Here is a 20,613-nt window from a genome sequence, read left to right on the forward strand (position 1 = left end):
AGTGGAATGGAATGGAATGGAATGGAATAGAATAGAATAGAAAGTGGAATGGAATAGAATAGAATAGAAAGTGGAATGGAATGGAAAGGAATAGAATAGAATAGAAAGTGGAATGGAATGGAATGGAATGGAATAAAATAGAATAGAATAGAAAGTGGAATGGAAAGGAATAGAATAGAATAGAAAGTGGAATGGAATGGAATGGAATGGAATAGAATAGAATAGAAAGTGGAATGGAATGAAATAGAATAGAATAGAATAGAATAGAATAGAATAGAATAGAATAGAATAGAATAGAATAGAATAGAAAGTGGAATGGAAAGGAATAGAATAGAATAGAAAGTGGAATGGAATTGAATGGAATGGAATAAAATAGAATAGAATAGAAAGTGGAATGGAAAGGAATAGAATAGAATAGAAAGTGGAATGGAATGGAATAGAATAGAAAGTGGAATGGAATGGAATGGAATGGAATGGAATGGAATAGAATAGAATAGAATAGAATAGAATAGAATAGAATAGAATAGAATAGAATGTGGAATGGAAAGGAATAGAATAGAATAGAATAGAAAGTGGAATGGAATGGAATGGAATGGAATGGAATGGAATAGAATAGAATAGAATAGAATAGAATAGAATAGAATAGAATAGAATAGAATAGAATAGAATAGAATAGAATAGAAAGTGGAATGGAAAGGAATAGAATAGAATGTGGAATGGAATAGAATAGAATAGAAAGTGGAATGGAATGGAATGGAATAGAATAGAAAGTGGAATGGAAAGGAATAGAATAGAATAGAATAGAATAGAATAGAATAGAATAGAATAGAAAATGGAATGGAATGGAATGGAATGGAATAGAATAGAATAGAATAGAATGTGGAATGGAATGGAATGGAATAGAATAGAAAGTGGAAAGGAATAGAATAGAATAGAATAGAATAGAATAGAATAGAATAGAATAGAATAGAATAGAACAGAATAGAATAGAAAGTGGAATGGAATGGAATGGAATAGAATAGAAAGTGGAAAGGAATAGAATAGAATAGAATAGAATAGAATAGAATAGAATAGAATAGAACAGAACAGAACAGAACAGAATAGAAAGTGGAATGAAATAGAATAGAATCTGGAAGGGACCTTGGAGGTCTTCTAGTCCAGCCCCCAGCTCAAGCAGGAGAATGTCCTATACCATTTCAGATGGTGGGGGGGGGAGGCAGCCTTCCAAATTTCCTTTTTTGCAAGACAGGAGAGTTAATTACTCTTCCCAGCTGTTCCCAGGAGTTGGCACCAGCAGCTGGAATGTGACAGGGTTTCCCCTAGGCCAGTGTTTCTCAACTTCAGCCGCTTTAAAATGAATGGACTTCAACCCCCAGAATGCCCAAGCCGGCATGCTGAGTTTTATGCTTGGTAGCTGCTACTAGGGAATTGTGGGAGCTGAAGTCCACCCATCTTAAAGCATGCTGGCTGGGGGATTCTGGGAGTCGTTAAAAATCCACATCTTGTAAAGTTGCCAAAGTTGAGAAACGCTGGCTTAAGCAACATATGGGAATTATTTTATCAACGGTTAGAGAATAGATATGAAAAGTGGAAAAAAAGCAGAGGAGTGCAATAGGGAAAATGTTTTAATAAAGTTAAACAAGTTAAGAAGAGGACTGTTACGGTATTAGGTATGGTATATAAGTTAAGAATAGATAAAATAATAAATATGACTGTAAATTGTGATTGTTATTGGATAAAATATTTGCACGGAATATTTGTACCCAGACGACACACTGTTTAATGGAAGATGAAGTTTGAATTAAAATAAAGTATTTTTTTTTTAAAAAAGCCCAGAATACAGAGAAGAGATTAAACTTTGGTGCTTTATTTGAAATTTTTTCCAGACGGTGATTTTCTTCCACCACTTTCTGGCTTCCCTTCTCCATTTTGGGGTTGCCACAAAGAAGCACATTTAAAAATGCAGAAAAACAAAATAAAACAAATCAAAATAAAACTTCAAGAGAATAATCTACCATCCGGTATCACGATGAAAAAAACAAAACAAAAACCCAGCTCGTTCTCGGCAAAATCTTTCCATTTTTTGCAGCATCAAAAGTCCGGGTTGATTTTGGAGGTGGGGGGCTGTCAAAGCGCCCCCCCGCCCTCCAACCCACGGGATACGCTAAGCCTTATGGACGGAATATTTGCCTTTTTGGAGTTGGGAAACGTAGATCTTGGTTTTGCTAGCGTCTTCCCGGCGCAGCCAAACTTCCCCGGTGCTGATTGCCGTGATCACAGCCCTAGGAATCAAGACACAATTGGGGGGGGGGGGGACGCGGAAGGAAGAAACGAGAGGGGGGGAGTCAGTTTAGAATTCATTAAGACCGCCAGAGATCCAGCTTCCCCGTCAATTCAGCATTCAGTGCAGGGAGTCCTCGATTTACAATCAGGGGTGGGATTGAAAAATTTTAGGAACTGGTTCGCTGCCCGGTTGCTGGGTGGGTGTGGCCATGGGGGCATGGCCTACTCGGCCTCCTGCACCACGGCGGGGGGGGGGACGTTTTCACCCTCCCCAGGCTCCAGAGGCTTTGCTTGAGCCTCCAGAAGGGCGAAAACAGTCTCCTCTGGGCAACAGAGGCCCTCTGGAGGCTGGAAATAGGCCCATTTCCGGACTTCCGGTAGGCCCGTTTTTCACCCTCACGCGTCCTGCACTTACCTGGCATCCAAAATGGGCCGCGTGGAGACTCCTGGGAGGGGCGTGGTGGGCGGGGTCAGCCAGTCCTTGGTACAACCGGTTCGCGCGAACCGATCCAATCTGGCTGAATCCCACCCCTGCTTATCTTTATCTTTATCTTCATTTGATTTATATACCACCCTACTCCCGAAGGACTCAGGGCAGTGAACAGCCAAAACAGTAAAAATACATAAATACAAAATTTAAAAACAGAATAAAATCAAATTAAACAATTTGGCCCAGACAAATTAAAACACCCCAATCATTTAAAAAACTGATTAAAATTTACATAATTAAAAAAGAGGAAAAAGACAAAGGAGCCCCAAATTTCTGTCGCTAAGCAAGACAGCTGCGAAGGGAGCCTTGCCCCCCTTTTACGACACTGTCTGGCTACCGTTGTTAAGGGAATCGCTGCAGTTTGTTAAGGGAGTAATACATTTCTTAAATTAATCGGGCCTTCCCCATTGGCTTTCGCTTGTCAAGAAGGTCGCAAAAGGGGATCGCGTCATTCCCGGGAGACTGCAACCGTCATAAATACGAGTCAATTTGCCAAACTGTCTGAATTTAGATCGTGCGGCCATTGGGGGGATGTTGCAACGGTTGTAAGGGTGAAAAACGGTCGTAAGTCACTTTTTTTCAGTGGCGTTACAACTTCGAACAATGAACTGCTGTTAAATTGAGGACAACCTGTGGAGGAGATGGGAGTGAAAAGAAGAGAGGGGGGGGGAGGAAGGGAAGGAAGGAAGGAAGGAAGGAGATGTGAATGAAAAGGAGGGAGGGAAGGAAGGAAGGAAGGGAATGAAAGGGAGGGAGAGAGGGAAGGTGGAGGAAGGGAGAAAGGAAGGAAGGAAATGGGAATGAAAGGGAGGGAGGGAAGGAAGGAAGGAAATGAAAGGGAGGGAGAGAGGGAAGGTGGAAGGAGGGAGAAAGGAAGGAAGGAAATGTGAATGAATGGGAGGGAGGGAAGGAAGGGAATGAAAGGGAGGGAGGGAGAAAGGGAAGGTGGAGGAAGGGAGAAAGGAAGGAAGGAGATGGGAATGAAAGGGAGGGAGGGAGGAAAGGAAGGGAATGAAAGGGAGGGAGGGAGAAAGGGAAGGTGGAGGGAGAAAAGGGAGAAAGGAAGGAGATGGGAATGAAAGGGAGGGAAGGAAGGAAGGTGGAGGGAGAAAAGGGAGGGAGGGAGGAAGGAAGGAAGGGAGGGAGAAAGGGAAGGTGGAGGGAGGGAGAAAGGAAGGAAAGAGATGGGAATGAAAGGGAGGGAAGGAAAGAAGGAAGGAAGGAAGGGAATGAAAGGGAGGGAGGGAGAAAGGAAGGAGAGAGATGGGAATGAAAGGGAGGGAGGAAAGAAGGAAGGAAGGAAGGGAATGAAAGGGAGGGAGGGAGAAAGGGAAGGTGGAGGGAGAAAAGGGAGGAAGGAAGGAGATGGGAATGAAAGGGAGGGAGGGAGGGAAGGAAGGAAAGAAGGTGGAGGGAGAAAAGGGAGGGAGGGAGGAAGGAGATGGGAATGAAAGGGAGGGAGGGAGGGAAGGAAGGGAATGAAAGGGAGGGAGGGAGGAAAGGAAGGAAGGTGGAGGGAGAAAAGGGAGGGAGGGAGAAAGGAAGGAAGGAGATGGGAATGAAAGGGAGGGAAGGAAGGGAGGGAGGGAGAAAGGGAAGGTGGAGGGAGGGAGAAAGGAAGGAAAGAGATGGGAATGAAAGGGAGGGAGGGAAGGAAGGAAAGAAGGTGGAGGGAGAAAAAGGAGGGAGGGAGGAAGGAGATGGGAATGAAAGGGAGGGAGGGAGGGAAGGAAGGGAATGAAAGGGAGGGAGGGAGGAAAGGAAGGAAGGTGGAGGGAGAAAAGGGAGGGAGGGAGAAAGGAAGGAAAGAGATGGGAATGAAAGGGAGGGAGGGAAAGAAGGAAGGGAGGAAGGGAATGAAAGGGAGGGAGGGAGAAAAGGGAGGAAGGAAGGAGATGGGAATGAAAGGGAGGGAGGGAGGGAGGGAAGGAAGGAAAGAAGGTGGAGGGAGAAAAGGGAGGGAGGGAGGAAGGAGATGGGAATGAAAGGGAGGGAGGGAGGGAAGGAAAGGAATGAAAGGGAGGAAGGGAGAAAGGGAAGGTGGAGGGAGGGAGAAAGGAAGGAAGGAGATGGGAATGAAAGGGAGGGAGGGAGGGAAGGAAAGAAGGAAGGTGGAGGGAGAAAAGGAAGGAGGAAGGAGGGAGATGGGAGTAGAGGGCCGGCCGAACTCCACCAGACCAAGCCAGCTGATCTCCCCACGGTTGCCACCCGCTCCTTGCCACTCACTGGACGGGCGTCTCGTCTCCCACTTGCAGGAAGATGCTTTCCCCTTTGACATAGATCTCGCCCTCGTAATGCAGGTGGCCATCCTCGCAGTGGGCGGCGAAGAGGGGCGGGGAAGACAGCTTCTCAGCCTTCAGCGGGCCTGGAGGAAGGACAGGAGGGGGGGAAAGCGGGGGCTAAGGACCCTTCGGGGTAGGAGAAGGGACGTCATGGTCTGTCGGAATGACCTTGGGAGTCAGGGGAATAGCCACGGTGTTGAATAAGAGCCCGGGAAGTCTGGGTGGGTGGGGGGGACGGACGACAGACATCTACAAAGAGACCACCCTCCCTAGTTTCTTGGGCTGTAAAGGCGAGGTGGGGGGGTGGGGGGAGAAATGCACTTTGAGATTTGCAAGATTCTGTTAAAATAATCCTACGATAAAGATTAGAAGTTAGAGTTAGAATTCGAGTGAATTGAAGGCCACTTATCTTAAAGCATGCTTGGCTGGGGAATTCTGGGAGTTAAAGTCCACTAACCTAAAAAATGGATTTTACTTTAAATCATGCTTGGCTGGGGAATTCTGGGAGTTGAAGTCCACTTACCTTAAAAGTGGATTTCACTTTAAATTATGCTTGGCTGGGGAATTCTGGGAGTTGAAGTCCACTTACCTTAAAAGTGGATTTCACTTTAAATTATGCTTGGTTAGGGAATTCTGGGAGTTGAAGTCCACTTATTTTAAATCATGCTGGCTGGGGAATTCTGGGAGTTGAAGTCCACTTATCTTAAAAGTGGATTTCACTTTAAATCATGCTTGGCTGGGGAATTCTGGGAGTTAGCTTAAAAGTGGATTTCATTTTAAATCATGCTGGCTGGGGAATTCTGGGAGTTGAAGTCCACCCTTCTTAAAGGATGCTGGCTGGGGAATTCTGGGAGTTGAAACCCACTTATCTTAAAAGTGGATTTCACTTTAAATCATGCTGGCTGGGGAATTCTGGGAGTTAAAGTCCACCCATCTTAAAGGATGCTGGCCGGGGAATTCTGGGAGTTGAAATCCACTTATCTTAAAGTGCACAAGGTTGAGAAACAGTGGCTTAGAATAAGGCACAGACCTAACTATTATAGCGTAGAATTAATCACAAATCTGGCCCTTTTGGGCCAGCTCAACAAACCCTGATTTTTTTAAAAAAATATTCCTGACTAAGGATACACACCCACATTTTTTTCAAACCCACATGGCTTGCCTTACAATTCTACCTCCGTGGCTGGCTTTGCAAGGAGTTCTGGGACTTGTAGTTCAGCATCAATTGGATGCACTATTTCTCTCGCTCTGCGGCCAGGGTACAGGTAGGTGGGTCCTGCTTGCCTTTGAACCAGCCCTTCAAGCATGGGGTACCAGTCCAAATTTTTATAGAAATACCAGAGGGAGATCCCAATTTGCAAAGAAAATCAAGTTACTTGCCTTCAAGCTTCCTCTTTGAGGGAGATACAGCAGCTTTTGCCTGGGGGGGGGGAGAGAATAAGGCAACCATGAATGAAAAGTCTGGCGGGGGCGGGGCAAAAAAGCCCCGCCCCCGCCATGGTGCAGGCCAACTAGGCCACGCCCACTCTGGCCACGCCCACCCAGCAACCGGGCAGAAAACCCCTTGCTAAAATTTTTGAAGCCCACCTCTGATCATAACTTCACTGCCCAGGTCCTCCTGTGGCCACTTAGGGAAAATGAATTGCCCACCCCAGGTTCTAGAGTCACATCACAGGGCTGCCCTCTGACCTTTTTGATAGCCGTCCAGTCTTCCATGATGTCGATATCGTGCAGCATGTAAACGATGTACGGGCGTGGGAAGGAGAGGTTAAGGAGAAACTGTGAAATCAGGTGCCGCTAAACCCCCCGCCAGGTAGTTCAGATCGTTCGTTTTCTTCTAATAATCTAATAACCTAATACTATTTATGTATTTTTTTTTAAAAAAAATAATCTTTATTTACATTTTCCATTAAAAACAAAAGAACAACACATCATATAAATAACAAACAAGACAACACAACAGCAACAAACAAACAAACAAACAAAAAAACAAAAAAGCAAGCATACCTATAAACAGTACCTTAATAACCTAGTATTCGGTACTGTATATCTATATTTATTTATTTATTTATTTATTTATTTATTTATTTATTTATTTATTTATTTATTTATTTATTTATTTATTTTTAAATTTGTATACCGCCCTTCTCCCTGAGGACTCAGGGCAGTGAACAGCCAAATAAAAACATAAACTACAAACATTAAAATACAATTAAAAAGATATATATATAAATTTGGCCCCATGATTAAAAACAATAACAAACAATTAAAAACATTTTAAAAAGTGTTATATTATAATCCGGAGAAGACATAACATCTTACATACCTTTATAAAACAATTAGGTCTATCCGACTTCACTTTACTTGTATAATATAAGTTTCTCAATAGATACAATTCCTCATCTAATTAGGGTTATATTTTCCTCTTCTCTAGCCACCTATAGAATTTTTCCCAAGATAAACATATTTGTGTTTGGTCTCTTGTCTTTTAATTTTTTGGTCAATCTATCTGCTTCCACACAGTCTAAAATCTTCTTTATAATAGCTTCCTCTGATGGGATATTTTGATTTTTCCAAAGTTTTGATTTTTTTTTTTTCATCTCGCCTTTATTGCTTCGTAAGTAACTCAAAGGGGCAAGCATACGTAATGCTCCTTCCGCTTCCTGTTTTCCCCACTACGACAAACCTGTGAGGTAGGTTGGGTTGAGAGAGGAAGACTGGCTGAAAGTCAACCCAGCTGACTTTTAGGCCTCAGGCAGGACTAGAACTCGCAATCTCCTGGTGATTGACTCAAAGTCACCCAGTTGGTTTCCATGCCTAAGGTGGGACTAGAACTCACCGTCTCCTGGTGATTGGCCCAAAGTCACCCATCTGGCTTTCTGTTTAAGGTGGGACTAGAACTCCCAGTCTCCTGGTGATTGGCCCAAAGTCATCCATCTGGCTTTCTGTTTAAGGTGGGACTAGAACTCCCAGTCTCCTGCTGATTGGCCTAAACTCTACCAGCTGGCTTTCTGTTTTAAGGTGGGACTAGAACTCCCAGTCTCCTGCTGATTGGCCTAAACTCTACCAGCTGGCTTTCTGTTTAAGGTGGGACTAGAACTCCCAGTCTCCTGCTGATTGGCCTAAACTCTACCAGCTGGCTTTCTGTTTTAAGGTGGGACTAGAACTCCCAGTCTTCTGGTGATTGGCCCAAAGTCACTCAGCCAACTTTCATGCCTAAGGGAAGACTAGAACTCCCCGACTCCTAGTTTTTTAAGCCAGCACCTTAACCGCTACAGCAAACTCTCTTTTTGCAGAAGGACCAACCAACACAGCCTCGGCTCTCCAAATCATTGAAATCAACCTCGCCTTCTAGAAGGAATGGTGCACAAAAGGATATCGGACACCAATGGTGGCTTCTTTCTCTTGCTGGGCCAGAGGGAATCCCATTCCTTGGAGCTGTGCTTGGGCCGAAGTTTGCCGTCCCACCACTCTGAGAGAGAGAGAGAGAGAGAAAAAAAAAGATGAAACAAAATTTGTTAATCTGGCCAGAAGGGGTTAGTCAGTGCTATCAGCTTTAAGCCATCTGCATGGAAAACAGCTGGCTGGGGAATTCTGGGAGTTGAAGTCCACAAAGGTTTGTGATGGCCCGCCAGACTTGGACGATGAGGAGGTTGGGGAGGAACTTGGGCCAGTTCTGGAGTCTGGGGAAGGCTCTGATGCAGGGGGTGAAATGCTACCGGTTCGCGTAAAAAAATGCTTTTAAAAAGTAAAAAAAAGGTTCCGACGATCGCGCGGCACAGCTGATTGACAATCAATTGTGCTGCGTGATCGTCGGAGTGTTTTACTTTTTTAAGGCATTTTTTTTTACTACCGGTTCGGGCGAATAGGTAGTAAAAAAAATGCTTTAAAAAAAAGGGGGGGAAAAGTTGGCCACACCCACCCAGTCACATGACCCCACCACCACCAAGTCACGCCCACAGAACTGGTAGCAAAAAATTTTGCATTACACCACTGCTCTGACGGATGCTCTGCGTCGGACGCAAAGATTAACAGACAGGGCCGTCCGACATTTCCCAGCCACTGGAGAGGCAGCTGCCTATGGAGGTTGAGATGAGTGAGGAGGAAGAACAGCTGGGGCCTGTTCCAGATGCGCATATGCGCAGAGCTGTTAGGAGAGGAGGACAACGGAGGACAAGGAGTCGACTCGGGAAGCAAGGCACACGTGGATGCTGAATGGCCCCTTCCTGGCTGGGAAATGAATAAATAGAAGGAAAGGGGAGTGGTGGTCGTAGGAGACAACCGTTCGTATTTCTGAAGATTTGGCTCATCGTGTTTCGTGCCACAGAGACTGCTTGCCAGAACTTAATTTGCAAGCGCTGCCACTGGGAGCTCCCGGCTCCTGGCAATTATCTCAAGGAACTGATAAGGTCTGTTAGTGCAGTTAACTCTTTGAAGGCCTATTGCCTGGACTTTTCGGTGTGTGAATGCCATTCATTCACAGGAGATAAATAAAGTTTTTTCAGGAGAAGGAGTCTGTTTCTTGTTTCTGCTAAGGCTCGGTCAGAACAAAAGTTGCCAAGGTCGGATACTCTCGCTTTTCGATCTATGGCAGGGAGGGGCTCCCATCATTCCCAAGGCAGGCTCGCCTGGCAACATGGGGATTGTAGTCCAAGACAGCTAAAGAACCCTTGGTTTTTTTTCTGGCGGGCATCAGCTTCTCAGCCTTGGGAGAGAGAGACAGAAGGATCCTCCCACCCCCACGACTCGCGAGACTCTCCACCCATGAACTGGAGGCTCCGAGATCGAATTCTGCTCCGTTTTGACTTCCAGGGACTTCCGGTTTCCAGCCGGACGGTGGGGGCGGGGGGTGGAGGAGAATCCGCCAGGTAGGAGAACTCACCGGAAGTGAGGCCTACACTGTGCCGGTCGTCTTCCAACCGCTGGATACGCTCCAGCAGGCGTTCCTCAAGGCTGTCGAACAGCAGCACTTTCTCGCTCTTAAGACGGACAAAGCAGAAAATATTTTGTTATCCTTTTTTCTTTCTTTGTGGCCAATCCCCCCCAAAATAGACCTGTAAGGACAGATCCTACAACTGGCAAATCCTCGAAACCAACTTTTACGGGCCTCTGTCATGAGGACTAGGCACTTAGCTGGCTTTGAAGCTTTTGCTCGCCGACTCACACACTTTCCAATCAACGGCAGTTCAAGTACAGACGGGTTAAAAGAGTCGGAGAAATGGGGGTCGGGTTTGGGTTCGAATCCCCGACTTGCACCATGTCGCACACCGGCTAAAGCAGAGACTTTTCCCTATGTCTTAAGCTAACTTTTACCTCACAAGGTTGTTGCGCTGAGGACAGAAGGGAAGGTTAAATCTGGAGCTCACAATCAGGAGGTTGTGAGTTCGATCCTAGGTAGAGGCCGATGTAGGGTCTCCTGCTTGGGCAGGGGGTTGGACTAGATGACCTGCGAGGTCCCTTCCAGCTCTTTTAATCTGGCTTCCTTAGAAGAAAGCCAGCTGATGAACACCAAGAAGGCAAAAGGGCTGGTTGGCTAACGGAGGGAATTATTCCTGAAAAACTGCACCGGCTACCAAGGGATTTAAGACTGGTGTGGGCAGGGCGGTTTCCATTTTGTCCTCACAACAACCCTGTGAGATAGACCGGGGGGGGGGGAGGGAAGGAAGGGAGGGGATGGGAGGGAGAAGAGAGGGAAAACAGAGAAAGAGACAAAGGAAGAAAGAGATAAAGGGAGGGAGGAGAGAAGAGACAAAGAGACAAAGGAAAAGAGAGAGAGAGAGAAAGAGAATGGAAGAAGGGGAAGGAAGGGGTGGAGAAGAGAGAAAGAGACAAAGGAAGAAAGAGACAGAGAGAATGGAAGAAAGGGAAGAGACGGGAGGAGAAGAGAGAAAGGAAGAGACAAAGAGAGAGAAGGGAAGAAGGGGAAGTAAGGGAGGAGAGGAGAGGAGAGAAGAGAAGAGAGAAAGAGACAAAGGAAGAGAGATAGAAAGAATGGAAGAAGGGGAAGGAAGGGGAGGAGAAGAGAGGAAGGGACAAAGGGAGAGAGAAAGAGAGAATGGAAGACGGGGAAGGAAGGAGAGGATAAGAGAGAAAGAGACAAAGGAAGTAAGAGAGAGAGAGAATGGAAGAAGGGGAAGGGAGGGGAGGAGAAGAGAGAAAGGAAGAGACAAAGAGAGAAGGGAAGAAGGGGAAGTAAGGGAGGAGAGGAGAGGAGGAGAGAGAAAGAGACAAAGGAAGAAAGAGAGAGAGAGAGAATGGAAGAAGGGGAAGGAAGGGGAGGAGAAGAGAGAAGAGAGGAAGAGACAAAGGGAGAGAGAAAGAGAATGGAAGAAGGGGAAGGAAGGAGAGGAGAAGAGAAGAAAGAAAGAGACAAAGGAAGAAAGAGAGAGAGAGAATGGAAGAAGGGGAAGGAAGGGGAGGAGAAGAGAGAAAGAGACAAAGGAAGAAAGAGAGAGAGAGAGAATGGAAGAAGGGGAAGGGAGGAGAGGAGAGAGGGAAAAAAGAGAAAGCGATAAAGGAAGAAAGACAGAGAGATGGAGGAGAGGAGAGGAAAGAAGAGAAGCAAAGTTAGTGGGGAAGCCAGATTCACTTAACAACCGTGTGACTAACTCAACAACTACACCGATTTGCTTAACCACGGTGGCAAGAAACGGGGCAAAACTCATTTAACAACCGTCTTGCTTAGCAACGGAATTTTTTTTTTTGTGCTCAAGTGCGGTCGTAAGTTGAGGGTTACCTGTATTGTGGAACGGGCTGTGTTAATCAACGCCTCCTTTCTCCAGATTTGGGGAGGGGGCAGGGGTAAATGAAAAGATTAGAAGGAGGGGGGGAGGGGTCTCCTAACCTCCAGATGTTGCTGTGCTCCTTGAAGCTCACATCCATGTCGGTGTTTGATGACTTCCAGGCACAAACCTCGATAGACTCCTGGGAGAGGAAAAAAAATGCAAATATTTGGAATCGGTGGAAAGTGATTTGTGTGTGTGTGTGTTTGTGTGTCTGTATATGTGACGGTGTGTTGTTCCTTCCTCCACAAATCCTGCCTTAATTCTTATTACAGGTAGTCCTCGACTTATGGCCTGTTGGGATTCGGGAGAAACTCTAGCTAAGATTCTGTGCAGTTCGGAGAACCCCCAAATCCAACTCCTGGCTGGCCCCGCCTGCCGCTCCCCTCCCCTCCCCGGAGTCCCCATTTTGGGACCCACAAAGCTTTTTACCGGCCACTTCGATCTGGATCTGCATGTGATTCTGCAAAACGGCCAGGGGATCGAGGTATTCCGTGGCTTTTCCCGACATCACGTCTTCCAATTTTGCCTTCACCTGATTCAGACGCTCCTTAAAGAGCCTGGGGGGAAAAAAACAGAAAAAAAAACCCATCCAGCCAATTCACTAGGAAAAAAATAAATAAATCCCAAAGTCTGGGGTTTAAAAAAAAAAAAGAGAGAGAGAGAGAGAGACGAGAGAAAACAGAAGGAGAAAGAAAAATAACTTGGTAGTAGCTTGGTAGTACAGTGGTCTAAGGCACCCTGTTATTAAGCTGGTTATTAAGACCAGATGCCTGCAATTACTGCAGGTTCGAATCTCACCAAGGCTCAAGGTTGACTCAGCCTTCCATCCTTTCTAAGGTAGGTAAATTGAGGACCCAGTTTGTGGGGGCAATAAGCTGACTTTGTATAAATATACAAAAGAATGAAGGCTATTGCTTAACACATTGTAAGCCGCCCTGAGTCTCCGGAGAAGGGCGGCATATAAATCAAATTAAAAAAACAAACAAAAAAACTTACTTTTCTTTGATTTCGGAAAACTGCTTCTCCAGATCTAGCATTTCATCCACGCATTCCGCCCGGCGCCGTTCGTAGTCTTCATCGTTCATCTCTGGGGGGGGTGGGGATGCAAAATGGACAATTTTGATTTGATTCAAAAGCCAATCCCACCAAATCCCTGGATAAAAAAAATGGGATTTCTTTCAGAGCTTCTGAATTTTGGAGCGTCTGTTTTGTGGGGTCCGTGGTGCTCTCTGAGCTGGCTTGTTTTCTCGCAGACGTTTTCGTCACCCAACTAGGTAACATCATCAGTGCTTAGAAGGGAATGGGGATTGTGGAATGGAGGAGGAGGAGGAAGAGGAAGGAGAGGTGGAGGAAAAGGAGGAGGAGGAAGAAGAAGAGGGCAACTGTGAGGTTTTTGGTGCTCTCTGAGCTTACTTGTTTTCTTCCAGACGTTTTGTTACCCAACTAGGTAATATCATCAGTGCTAATAAATCTCACTAGCACTGATAATGTTATCTAGTTGGGTAATGAAACATCTGCAAGAAAACAAGCAAGCTCAGAGGGCACCAAGTGCAATCCTGAGCTACAAATATTCTCCTTTATTTGACTGTTTTGTAAGATGGGTGGGCTTCAACTCCCAGAATTCCCCAGCCAGCCTGCTTTAAGATGGTGGACTTCAACTCCCAGAATTCCCCAGCCAGCCTGCTTTAAGATGGTGGACTTCAACTCCCAGAATTCCCCAGCCAGCATGCTTTAAGATGGGTGGACTTCTACTCCCAGAATTCCCCAGCCAGCCTGCTTTAAGGTGGGTGGACTTCTACTCCCAGAATTCCCCAGCCAGCATGCTTTAAGATGGGTGGACTTCAATTCCCAGAATTCCCCAGCCAGCCTGCTTTAAGGTGGGTGGACTTCAACTCCCAGAATTCCCCAGCCAGCATGAGGTTGAGAAAACACTGCATTATACATTGGCTGGGATTAGCCGGGTTTTTAGTTCTGTATAGTTCTGCATTGGTTGGCTGGGGGCATCCTGGGAGTTGAAGCCCACAGATCTTAAAAGCTGACAAAGGTTGGAAATTCCAGCTATAGAGTTAATCAGTTTTATTCTGTTTTTAAATTTTGTATTTATGTGTTTTATTCTGTGGCTGTTCACCGCCCTGAGTCCTTCGGGAGTAGGGCGGTATACAAATCCAATAAATGAAATGAAACGAATGAATCCAATCATGAATTTTCGCTTTAGATTCTGGGCTGCCTTTTAATAGCACAAACCTCAGGTTCCCCTTCTGACGTTTACCTGAACTCTCCTCTTCGGATTCCGACTGGCTGGCGCTGCGTTCGTCCTCGCTCTCTTCCTCGCCGTTCATTTCCGTGGCCGAATCGCCTTCCCCTTCTATCTCCTTAGGCAGAGGCTGAACAGGCATGGCGGCGTTGACCGAATGTCAAAAGACGCCCAACCTGAAGGAAAGACGGACAGAAAAAGATCCAACTTGTAAGAGCGAACAAAGGCTGGATACTAATTTCAGAACCCAGGTAGTCCTCGGCTTACGACCACCACCGAGTTCAGAATTAATGTCGCTAACTGAGAAATCTGTTAACTGAGTTTTGCTTTGTTAACTGTCCTCGTCACATTTGTTAAACAAATCACTGCAGCTGTTCAATTAAGAACACCGTTGTTAAGCGAATCTGGCTACCCCCCCACTGACTTTCCTTGTTAGAAGGTCATGACCCCTGGGACATTGCTACCGTCGTAAATGTGAGTCAGTTGCCAAACATCCGAATGTAAATCATGTGCCCTTGTGGGACGCTGCAACGGTCGTATGTATGAAAAATGGCCACGGTTTTCAGTGTCGTCGTAACTTCGAACGGTCACTCAGTGAACTATCGTAAGTCGAGGACTAGCTGTAATTTCTGATTCATTTAACAACCAGGTCAAGGAAGGTATTAAGCGAGGCAAAATTCACTTAACAAATACAAACAACGTAAATTTGGGGCTCAGTTGTGGTGGTAAATCTGCATGTACTTAATCTCTCGGCTGCAGACTGCAGAAGTTTTAGATTTTTTGAGAACTCGAGACGATTCTGACAATCCAGCGGGCTAAAAAAATGCCCGTTGCACCAAGATAAACTGGTGTGCAAAGCCGCCCAAAAGAACTCTTCCGTGCAAAAGAACTCGATGCGAGTCTTCCTCCAGTTGGGTGAATAAAAGCTTTGCTTTCCACTTTCGCTTCTGAGAATTTCACACAATTCTTTCCAAAGCAGAGTGTGGCTGCTTTTGCACTCTTTTAGTTGTGCCCTAAGAAAAGACTGTGCTTTCTTTTACTGCATCTGATTTTTCTCTACTTCCATTAAACACCAGATTATCCAGTGAGTAACCTGGCGAGGGGAAGGGAGTCCAAGCAGCCAGGTAAGTAAGTAATGTACAGGTAAGCCCACAATTGAGCCCAAAGTCTTCATTGCTAAGCAAGACAATTATTAAGTAGGTTTTGTCTCGTTTTACGACTTTTCTTGCCATGGTTGTTGAGCGAAGCACTAGACCTGTCCAATTAGTTAATACGGTTGTTAAGTGAATCCAGCTTTCCCACGGGACTACGTTGCAACGGGGCCGCTAAGTGTGAAAAACGCTCAGTGTTCCTCTTTTTTTCTGGTGCCATTGTAACTTTGAACCGTCGCTAAACGAATGGTTGTTAAGTCAAGGACTATCTAGTCCTTGTGTAGTCATTACACAACTGAGAATTTTCTAGGGCTTCCCAATAAGGATGGTCATTTGAGGCTAATCAATCACTCAATCAATCAATCAATCAGAATAGAGCCGAAAGGCACCTTGGAGGTCTTCTAGTCCAACCCCGTTCAAGCAAGAGACCCTATGCCCGTGATGGCGAACCTATGGCACGCGTGCCAGAGGTGGCATGTGGAGCCATATCTGAGGGCACGCGAGTATTGCCCTAGCTCAGCTCCAGCACGTGCCAGCCAGCTGATTTTTGGGCCTTCCGGGCCGACTAGAAGTCAGGAAATGGGCTGTTTCCAGCCTTGGGAAGGCTGTTTTTGCCCTCCCCAGGCTCCTAGAAAGGCTTTGGAGCCTGGGGAGAGTGAAAAACAGGCCAACTGTGCCATTGCGTGCCAAAACCAGGGGGAGTGTGGGGGGAGCACGCGCACATGCGCGGGAGGGTAGGCCGCGGGGGGGCATTGAATTATGGGTGTGGGCACGCACGCACACAATCCTCCCCGTGCTCCCACTGCCCGCTTTTGGCACACGACGGCAGAAAGGTTAGCCATCACTGCCCTATTTCTATTTCAAGAAAAGGGCTTCTCTAAAGCTTACGCCTGGGGCCGTGTGCCCCCAGTGTGGTACCCCACACATGCATGAGCTACAACTCCCATCGTTCCCAGCCATGCTGATGGGAATTGTAGTCCCACATAATTTGGAGAGACTCGAGACCCATCCCAGGCTTTATGACTTGTTGGTGAGTCTTCAGGTCGTCACTGACCATCATCTGCTCCCTAAAAACAATAATAAATAAAATAAATTCCTTTGTTTTGCAAATGATTTGGACCAAATGGTATTTTAAATTAGCTGGCTTTACTGCTGCAAGTTTTTTAAGCTACTCCCCCCCCATGCTTTTCAATGATGTCCTGCTGGACCACTTTTTAAGATGAAATTGACCATTGTTGGGAACTGCTAAGAAAATCAGGTATAGAAAACCCAAGATGCTATAAATGTTTATGAATAAAAACATCCATATTGCACCCTCCATCCTCTTTCTCTCCCCCCCCATAATGCAATGGACTAAACCACGTCCCCCTATTAATATGATGGGGGAAGAGATTACCAATTCCTTGAAATGGGGGGGGGGAGAGAAAATAAAAAGGAAAAAAAAGTCAGAAATACGTTCCTCCCGCTACGATACGCCTTCAACGGGGAACGCAACGAGCAGAAGCCAATCTTACGTATATGCGCCTGTAGTACGTTCATACAAAAGCACAGACATGCAAATATATAACCCCCCCCAAACCCGGTTAGTGGTCTAATCCACAATTGCCCCGCCGCTCGCCCAAATGCATGAGATTGGAATGGGCGGGACCAACGAGCACCCAGAAAAAGGGGGGCGCTGGGAAAAGCGCCTGGACCCCCTTCATTACCTGGGGGAGGAGCCGCGCAAAGCGTAGACGCCGCTCGGGCTCCCTTCCGCAATCGGAAGTGGTCCTCGGTCGGCCCCGCCCACTGCTTTTAAACCAATCCGAGCGGCTGATAATGCCGGCCGTTGGAGGCGGTTTACATGTCTATGATCCTAGAACCTTCCAGCCATCTCTCTGTGGTTGTTGGGTTTTTTTTTTGCTACACCGCATTGTGGGAAGCCGGAAGCGGAAAAAGGCGTTCCCATAGCAACCGAGAAAATAGAATCTTGGGAACGGAAGGAGGAAAAATAAATAGTAAAATTTAAAAAAAAAGGAAAAACTGAAAAACTGAAAAACTAAACAAAAAAAGTGTTTTTTTCCCTTCCCATATTTTAAAATAAGAGCCTTTTTGGAAAAGAATGAACCCCCAAATATCAATGCAGTATTGCAATGGCTACAGAGGCTATCTTTCCTTTTTAATTCCCAAATAACAGGTGCATAAACTTTGAGGCTATGCATGAGGTGGCTGGAGAAAGAAATCTAATAATAAAAATAATGTTAACTGGCAAAAGTATTACTACTATCAGAAGTAATAGCTGCCTTGGTGCATTCCCAAACCACTGGAGCATCATTTGAACACCATCGGCATTGACAAAATTCATGATCAGTCAATTGCAAAAGGCAGTTTTACTCAGAAGAAGCTTACATCCTTTATATATTATTAAACAACAATATCTGCCTATCCCAGGTCTTTGGGATAGGTAGTTAAAAATGCCAAATGCCAAGTCTAAATATCTGGCTGACTATGCAATGAATCGATAAAAAACATAAAAAAAAATGTCTGGATAAACACTGCAGTATCTGGAGAAAGCAGAAAAGAAGAACTGAAGATAATCAACAAACGAAGACCTGCAAATAGAATGACTGTGTCAAAAGAAAACAAAGATAGGACCAGTATCTCAAAATATTTGGAGTCCCATCTGAACATCATCGACATTGACAAAATCCACATCAGTCAATTGCAAAAGGCAGCCTTACTTGGAAAAGCTTACATCCTTCGATAATACCTTTAATACCCTCGCACATCCATATTTGCCTATCTCGGGTCCTTGGGAAGGATTTGATAAGTGGACAAAAAAATGTCAAATCCAATCTTAAACATCTGGCTCACTTTGCCACAAACCATAACAATACCTTATGCAAGAAGACTGCGTAAACTGATCATAAATAAAGGATATAACACAGTTCCAAAACGATTCACTGGAACATTTCTAAATACGGATTGGTAGCAAACGAACAGGACCAAAGCAATCCAAATTTGAAATTATTCACTTTAATGAACAGGTGGTTTGTTATTTTAAAGTACAGGGAATAATTTAAGCACTTCTCTTCCAGGACCTATGCAATCCTTTCTTATTGTGCAGAACAAGACACTGAGGTGGCCAGTTGTAGAAGGAAGGTCAGGCACAAAACGGAAGAATCTCGTTGCACAATGGTCTACTATTTCATGTCTCTCAGGGTTCAAAAGTGGAAGTTCTTTCCCATGTTCTCACAACATCATTTCATAATCTTGGACCTAATTCTGTCAGCCTGTAGTACAAAACGACAGTCAGAAACTGACTAATGCAGTGCAGCAATGAAACCAATGACAGCTTATTCATACAAATTATACCGCAGGCAGAGTTTCTTCTCATCCTTTTTGTAGCTCCACTCCAAGTCCACAGTAGCTGAATTTAAAATGCAAAATGCATTTCAACATCTCCGTGGCGATTCCGGGTATTTGCTCTTCAACTCCTGCTTGAATTGTCGGAAAAGGATCTTGTTGCGCTGGTTCTCAGCATCCTTTTGCGCGTGGAATTCGCCCACCACCTTGAATCCCTTGTGAATCAAAAAGGCATTGCTCAGCACTGCAAACCGGTAGCCGGCAATATGGAGTTCGCAGGCCTGCCAGGAAAAGTGAAGAAAAGAAGAGGTTAATGAACGTGTGTGTCACCAATATCACTAGAGTCACCTTGTAAGAGAGATAGGCAGCAGAAAAACAGATATAGATGATTGATACTGATAGATAGACAGATATAAATTAGATAGATGATAGACAGATGATAGATATAGATATAGATGATAGACAAATGATAGATGGATGATAGATGATAGATGGATGTTAGATGATATAGATAATAGACAGATGATAGATGATATAGATTTATAGATTAGATAATTATATAGATGATAGATAGATGATATAGATATAGTTTAGATAGATAAATAGATGATATATAGATGATAGACAGATAGATGATATAGGTGATAGACAGATGACAGATAAGATGGATGATAGATATAGATAGATTAGATAGATAGATAGATAGATAGATAGATAGATAGATAGATAGATAGATGATAGATGATAAATGATAGATGATTGATAGATGATAGGTCTTAGACAATAACAATAACCATAGGATTTTGCTGGTTTCCTGATCTTTTCCCTGACTTGGTTACCTGGCTGATCCGGTTAAAGCCGTACTGCTTGAAACGTTCATCGTATGGAGGCACTGAGGTAGCCCCCACATAGAAGGGCTCCCAAGGGTCTCGCCACGCCACCTCGTAGGCCACATGCAGGGAGCCTCCCGCGGGAAGGTTCAACCAGTGGGAAAAGTTTGTGGGAGCCTGGCACCGGGGGCACAGCTCCTCGTAAAACGGCCGGATCTCCCCCACTTGATACAGCTGCACCAGCTCTGCTTTGCTGGCCGGAATCCGGCGCGTGTGACGGATCTCAAAGGCCGGCACCACAAACACCCGCGGCGTCCCCTCGTCGGTGGCTTTAGGCAAAGCCAGGAAATCTTCTCGCAGACCCTCGCTGGGCACCATATCCATGTCGACCACCAGCGCCCAGTGCCCGCCGGCTGCCTCTCTGGCTACGTTGCGCAGCAAGTTGTTGGGATACGAAGCATTGGCAACGTCCATGGCATAGTTACGCCGGCCCGCCCCTAGCTGTGCCAGCTTGGCAAAAACATCTCCGCAGGACTGGAGACGGGCGAATTCCCCCTCGTCCTGGTCCTGCTCAGGGAAGGAAGCCATTTGGTTGGCAGGACACACCAGGTGCAGCCGAAGCCACTGCCGGAGAGGGGCACACAGGATGGCTAAGGCGTAGACCATCGCCGTGGCCTGGCGCACGTCATCAGTGCCCGGCGCGAAGAGGGCCACCGAGACTGGCCCGTGCCAGCGCTCCACCAGCTGCTGAGAGTGATGCAGGTTGCCCAAGCTAGTGTGGGTTACCAGTACCACGTCCTGCCGGTCCTGTCCATCCCAAGAAGCCCGCAGCATGTCCCGGTAGATGCGGTACTGCCCGCTGGCGTCCAGAATGCCTCCGCTAGCCAGCACCGGCTTGAGCCTCTGCTTGTGCCCGTTGCTTGGCACGGCATGGCGCGTCTGGAAAAGCTGGGCGTAGCGCGACCGCTGCTCCTGTCCATGCCAGCCGGAGAGCAGAGCCAAATAAAGCAATTGCAAGCCGGCCACCAGTCCCAGGGCCAGGATGAGCGCTTGGAAACAGGAGCAGGTCATGGGTGGGGCGAAAGGGGGAGCAAGCAAGCCCAAGCCTCAAGCTTGGCCCATTGGCTCTCCCCGTGGCGCCCTTTCCCTCTTTGCAAAAAAGGTCGCGCGAGCAAACCCTGCAAAATGCTTCT

At 46.0% G+C, this 20,613-nt stretch overlaps 2 protein-coding genes across 4 annotated transcripts; both read right to left on the reverse strand.

Annotated features, from left to right (window-relative positions):
- Window positions 1-1,846: 1,846 nt before the first annotated feature.
- BRMS1 (BRMS1 transcriptional repressor and anoikis regulator) lies at window positions 1,847-17,030 on the reverse strand. 3 transcript variants are annotated; one of them, XM_070950359.1, is made up of 11 exons: window positions 16,952-17,030; window positions 14,110-14,270; window positions 12,837-12,927; window positions 12,270-12,397; window positions 11,900-11,979; window positions 9,938-10,034; window positions 8,435-8,527; window positions 6,745-6,809; window positions 6,436-6,475; window positions 5,000-5,138; window positions 1,847-2,282 (listed from the first exon to the last, which is right to left on the reverse strand). In XM_070950359.1, the coding sequence occupies exons 2-11, from the start codon at window positions 14,234-14,236 to the stop codon at window positions 2,165-2,167; spliced, it is 978 nt and encodes a 325-aa protein (XP_070806460.1). In that variant the 5' UTR covers window positions 14,237-14,270; window positions 16,952-17,030; the 3' UTR covers window positions 1,847-2,164. The 3 variants fall into 3 exon arrangements, with proteins under 3 accessions (XP_070806460.1, XP_070806459.1, XP_070806461.1); XM_070950358.1 differs by having other exon boundaries at window positions 12,837-12,993; XM_070950360.1 differs by lacking the exon at window positions 5,000-5,138 and having other exon boundaries at window positions 2,194-2,282; window positions 12,837-12,993.
- Window positions 17,031-18,244: 1,214 nt separating this feature from the next.
- B4GAT1 (beta-1,4-glucuronyltransferase 1) lies at window positions 18,245-20,514 on the reverse strand. Its single transcript, XM_070950884.1, has 2 exons — window positions 19,430-20,514; window positions 18,245-18,871 (listed from the first exon to the last, which is right to left on the reverse strand). The coding sequence occupies exons 1-2, from the start codon at window positions 20,489-20,491 to the stop codon at window positions 18,680-18,682; spliced, it is 1,254 nt and encodes a 417-aa protein (XP_070806985.1). The 5' UTR covers window positions 20,492-20,514; the 3' UTR covers window positions 18,245-18,679.
- Between the last annotated feature and the right edge of the window lie 99 nt (window positions 20,515-20,613).

The sequence above is a fragment of the Pituophis catenifer genome, unplaced genomic scaffold, assembly GCF_029215685.1.
Source record: "Pituophis catenifer annectens isolate HBS135680 unplaced genomic scaffold, rPitCat1.0.hap2 SCAF_10, whole genome shotgun sequence".
NCBI classification, from domain to species: Eukaryota; Metazoa; Chordata; class Lepidosauria; order Squamata; family Colubridae; genus Pituophis; species Pituophis catenifer.

What these genes read in the sequence shown, in the direction of transcription:
- BRMS1 (XM_070950358.1), bottom strand. Translation starts at nt 14,236, where the DNA reads ATGCCTGTTCAGCCTCTGCCTAAGGAGATAGAAGGGGAAGGCGATTCG. An exon ending in ATCCGAAGAGGAGAGTTCAG is followed by an intron (nt 12,994 to 14,109) that starts GTAAACGTCAGA and finishes TTTTTTATCCAG; the next exon opens with GGATTTGGTGGGATTGGCTT. An exon ending in GAAGCCACCATTGGTGTCCG is followed by an intron (nt 6,810 to 8,434) that starts ATATCCTTTTGT and finishes TCTCCTTCCCAC; the next exon opens with GCCCGTACATCGTTTACATG.
- B4GAT1 (XM_070950884.1), bottom strand. Translation starts at nt 20,491, where the DNA reads ATGACCTGCTCCTGTTTCCAAGCGCTCATCCTGGCCCTGGGACTGGTG. An exon ending in GCTTTAACCGGATCAGCCAG is followed by an intron (nt 18,872 to 19,429) that starts GTAACCAAGTCA and finishes TTTTCCTGGCAG; the next exon opens with GCCTGCGAACTCCATATTGC.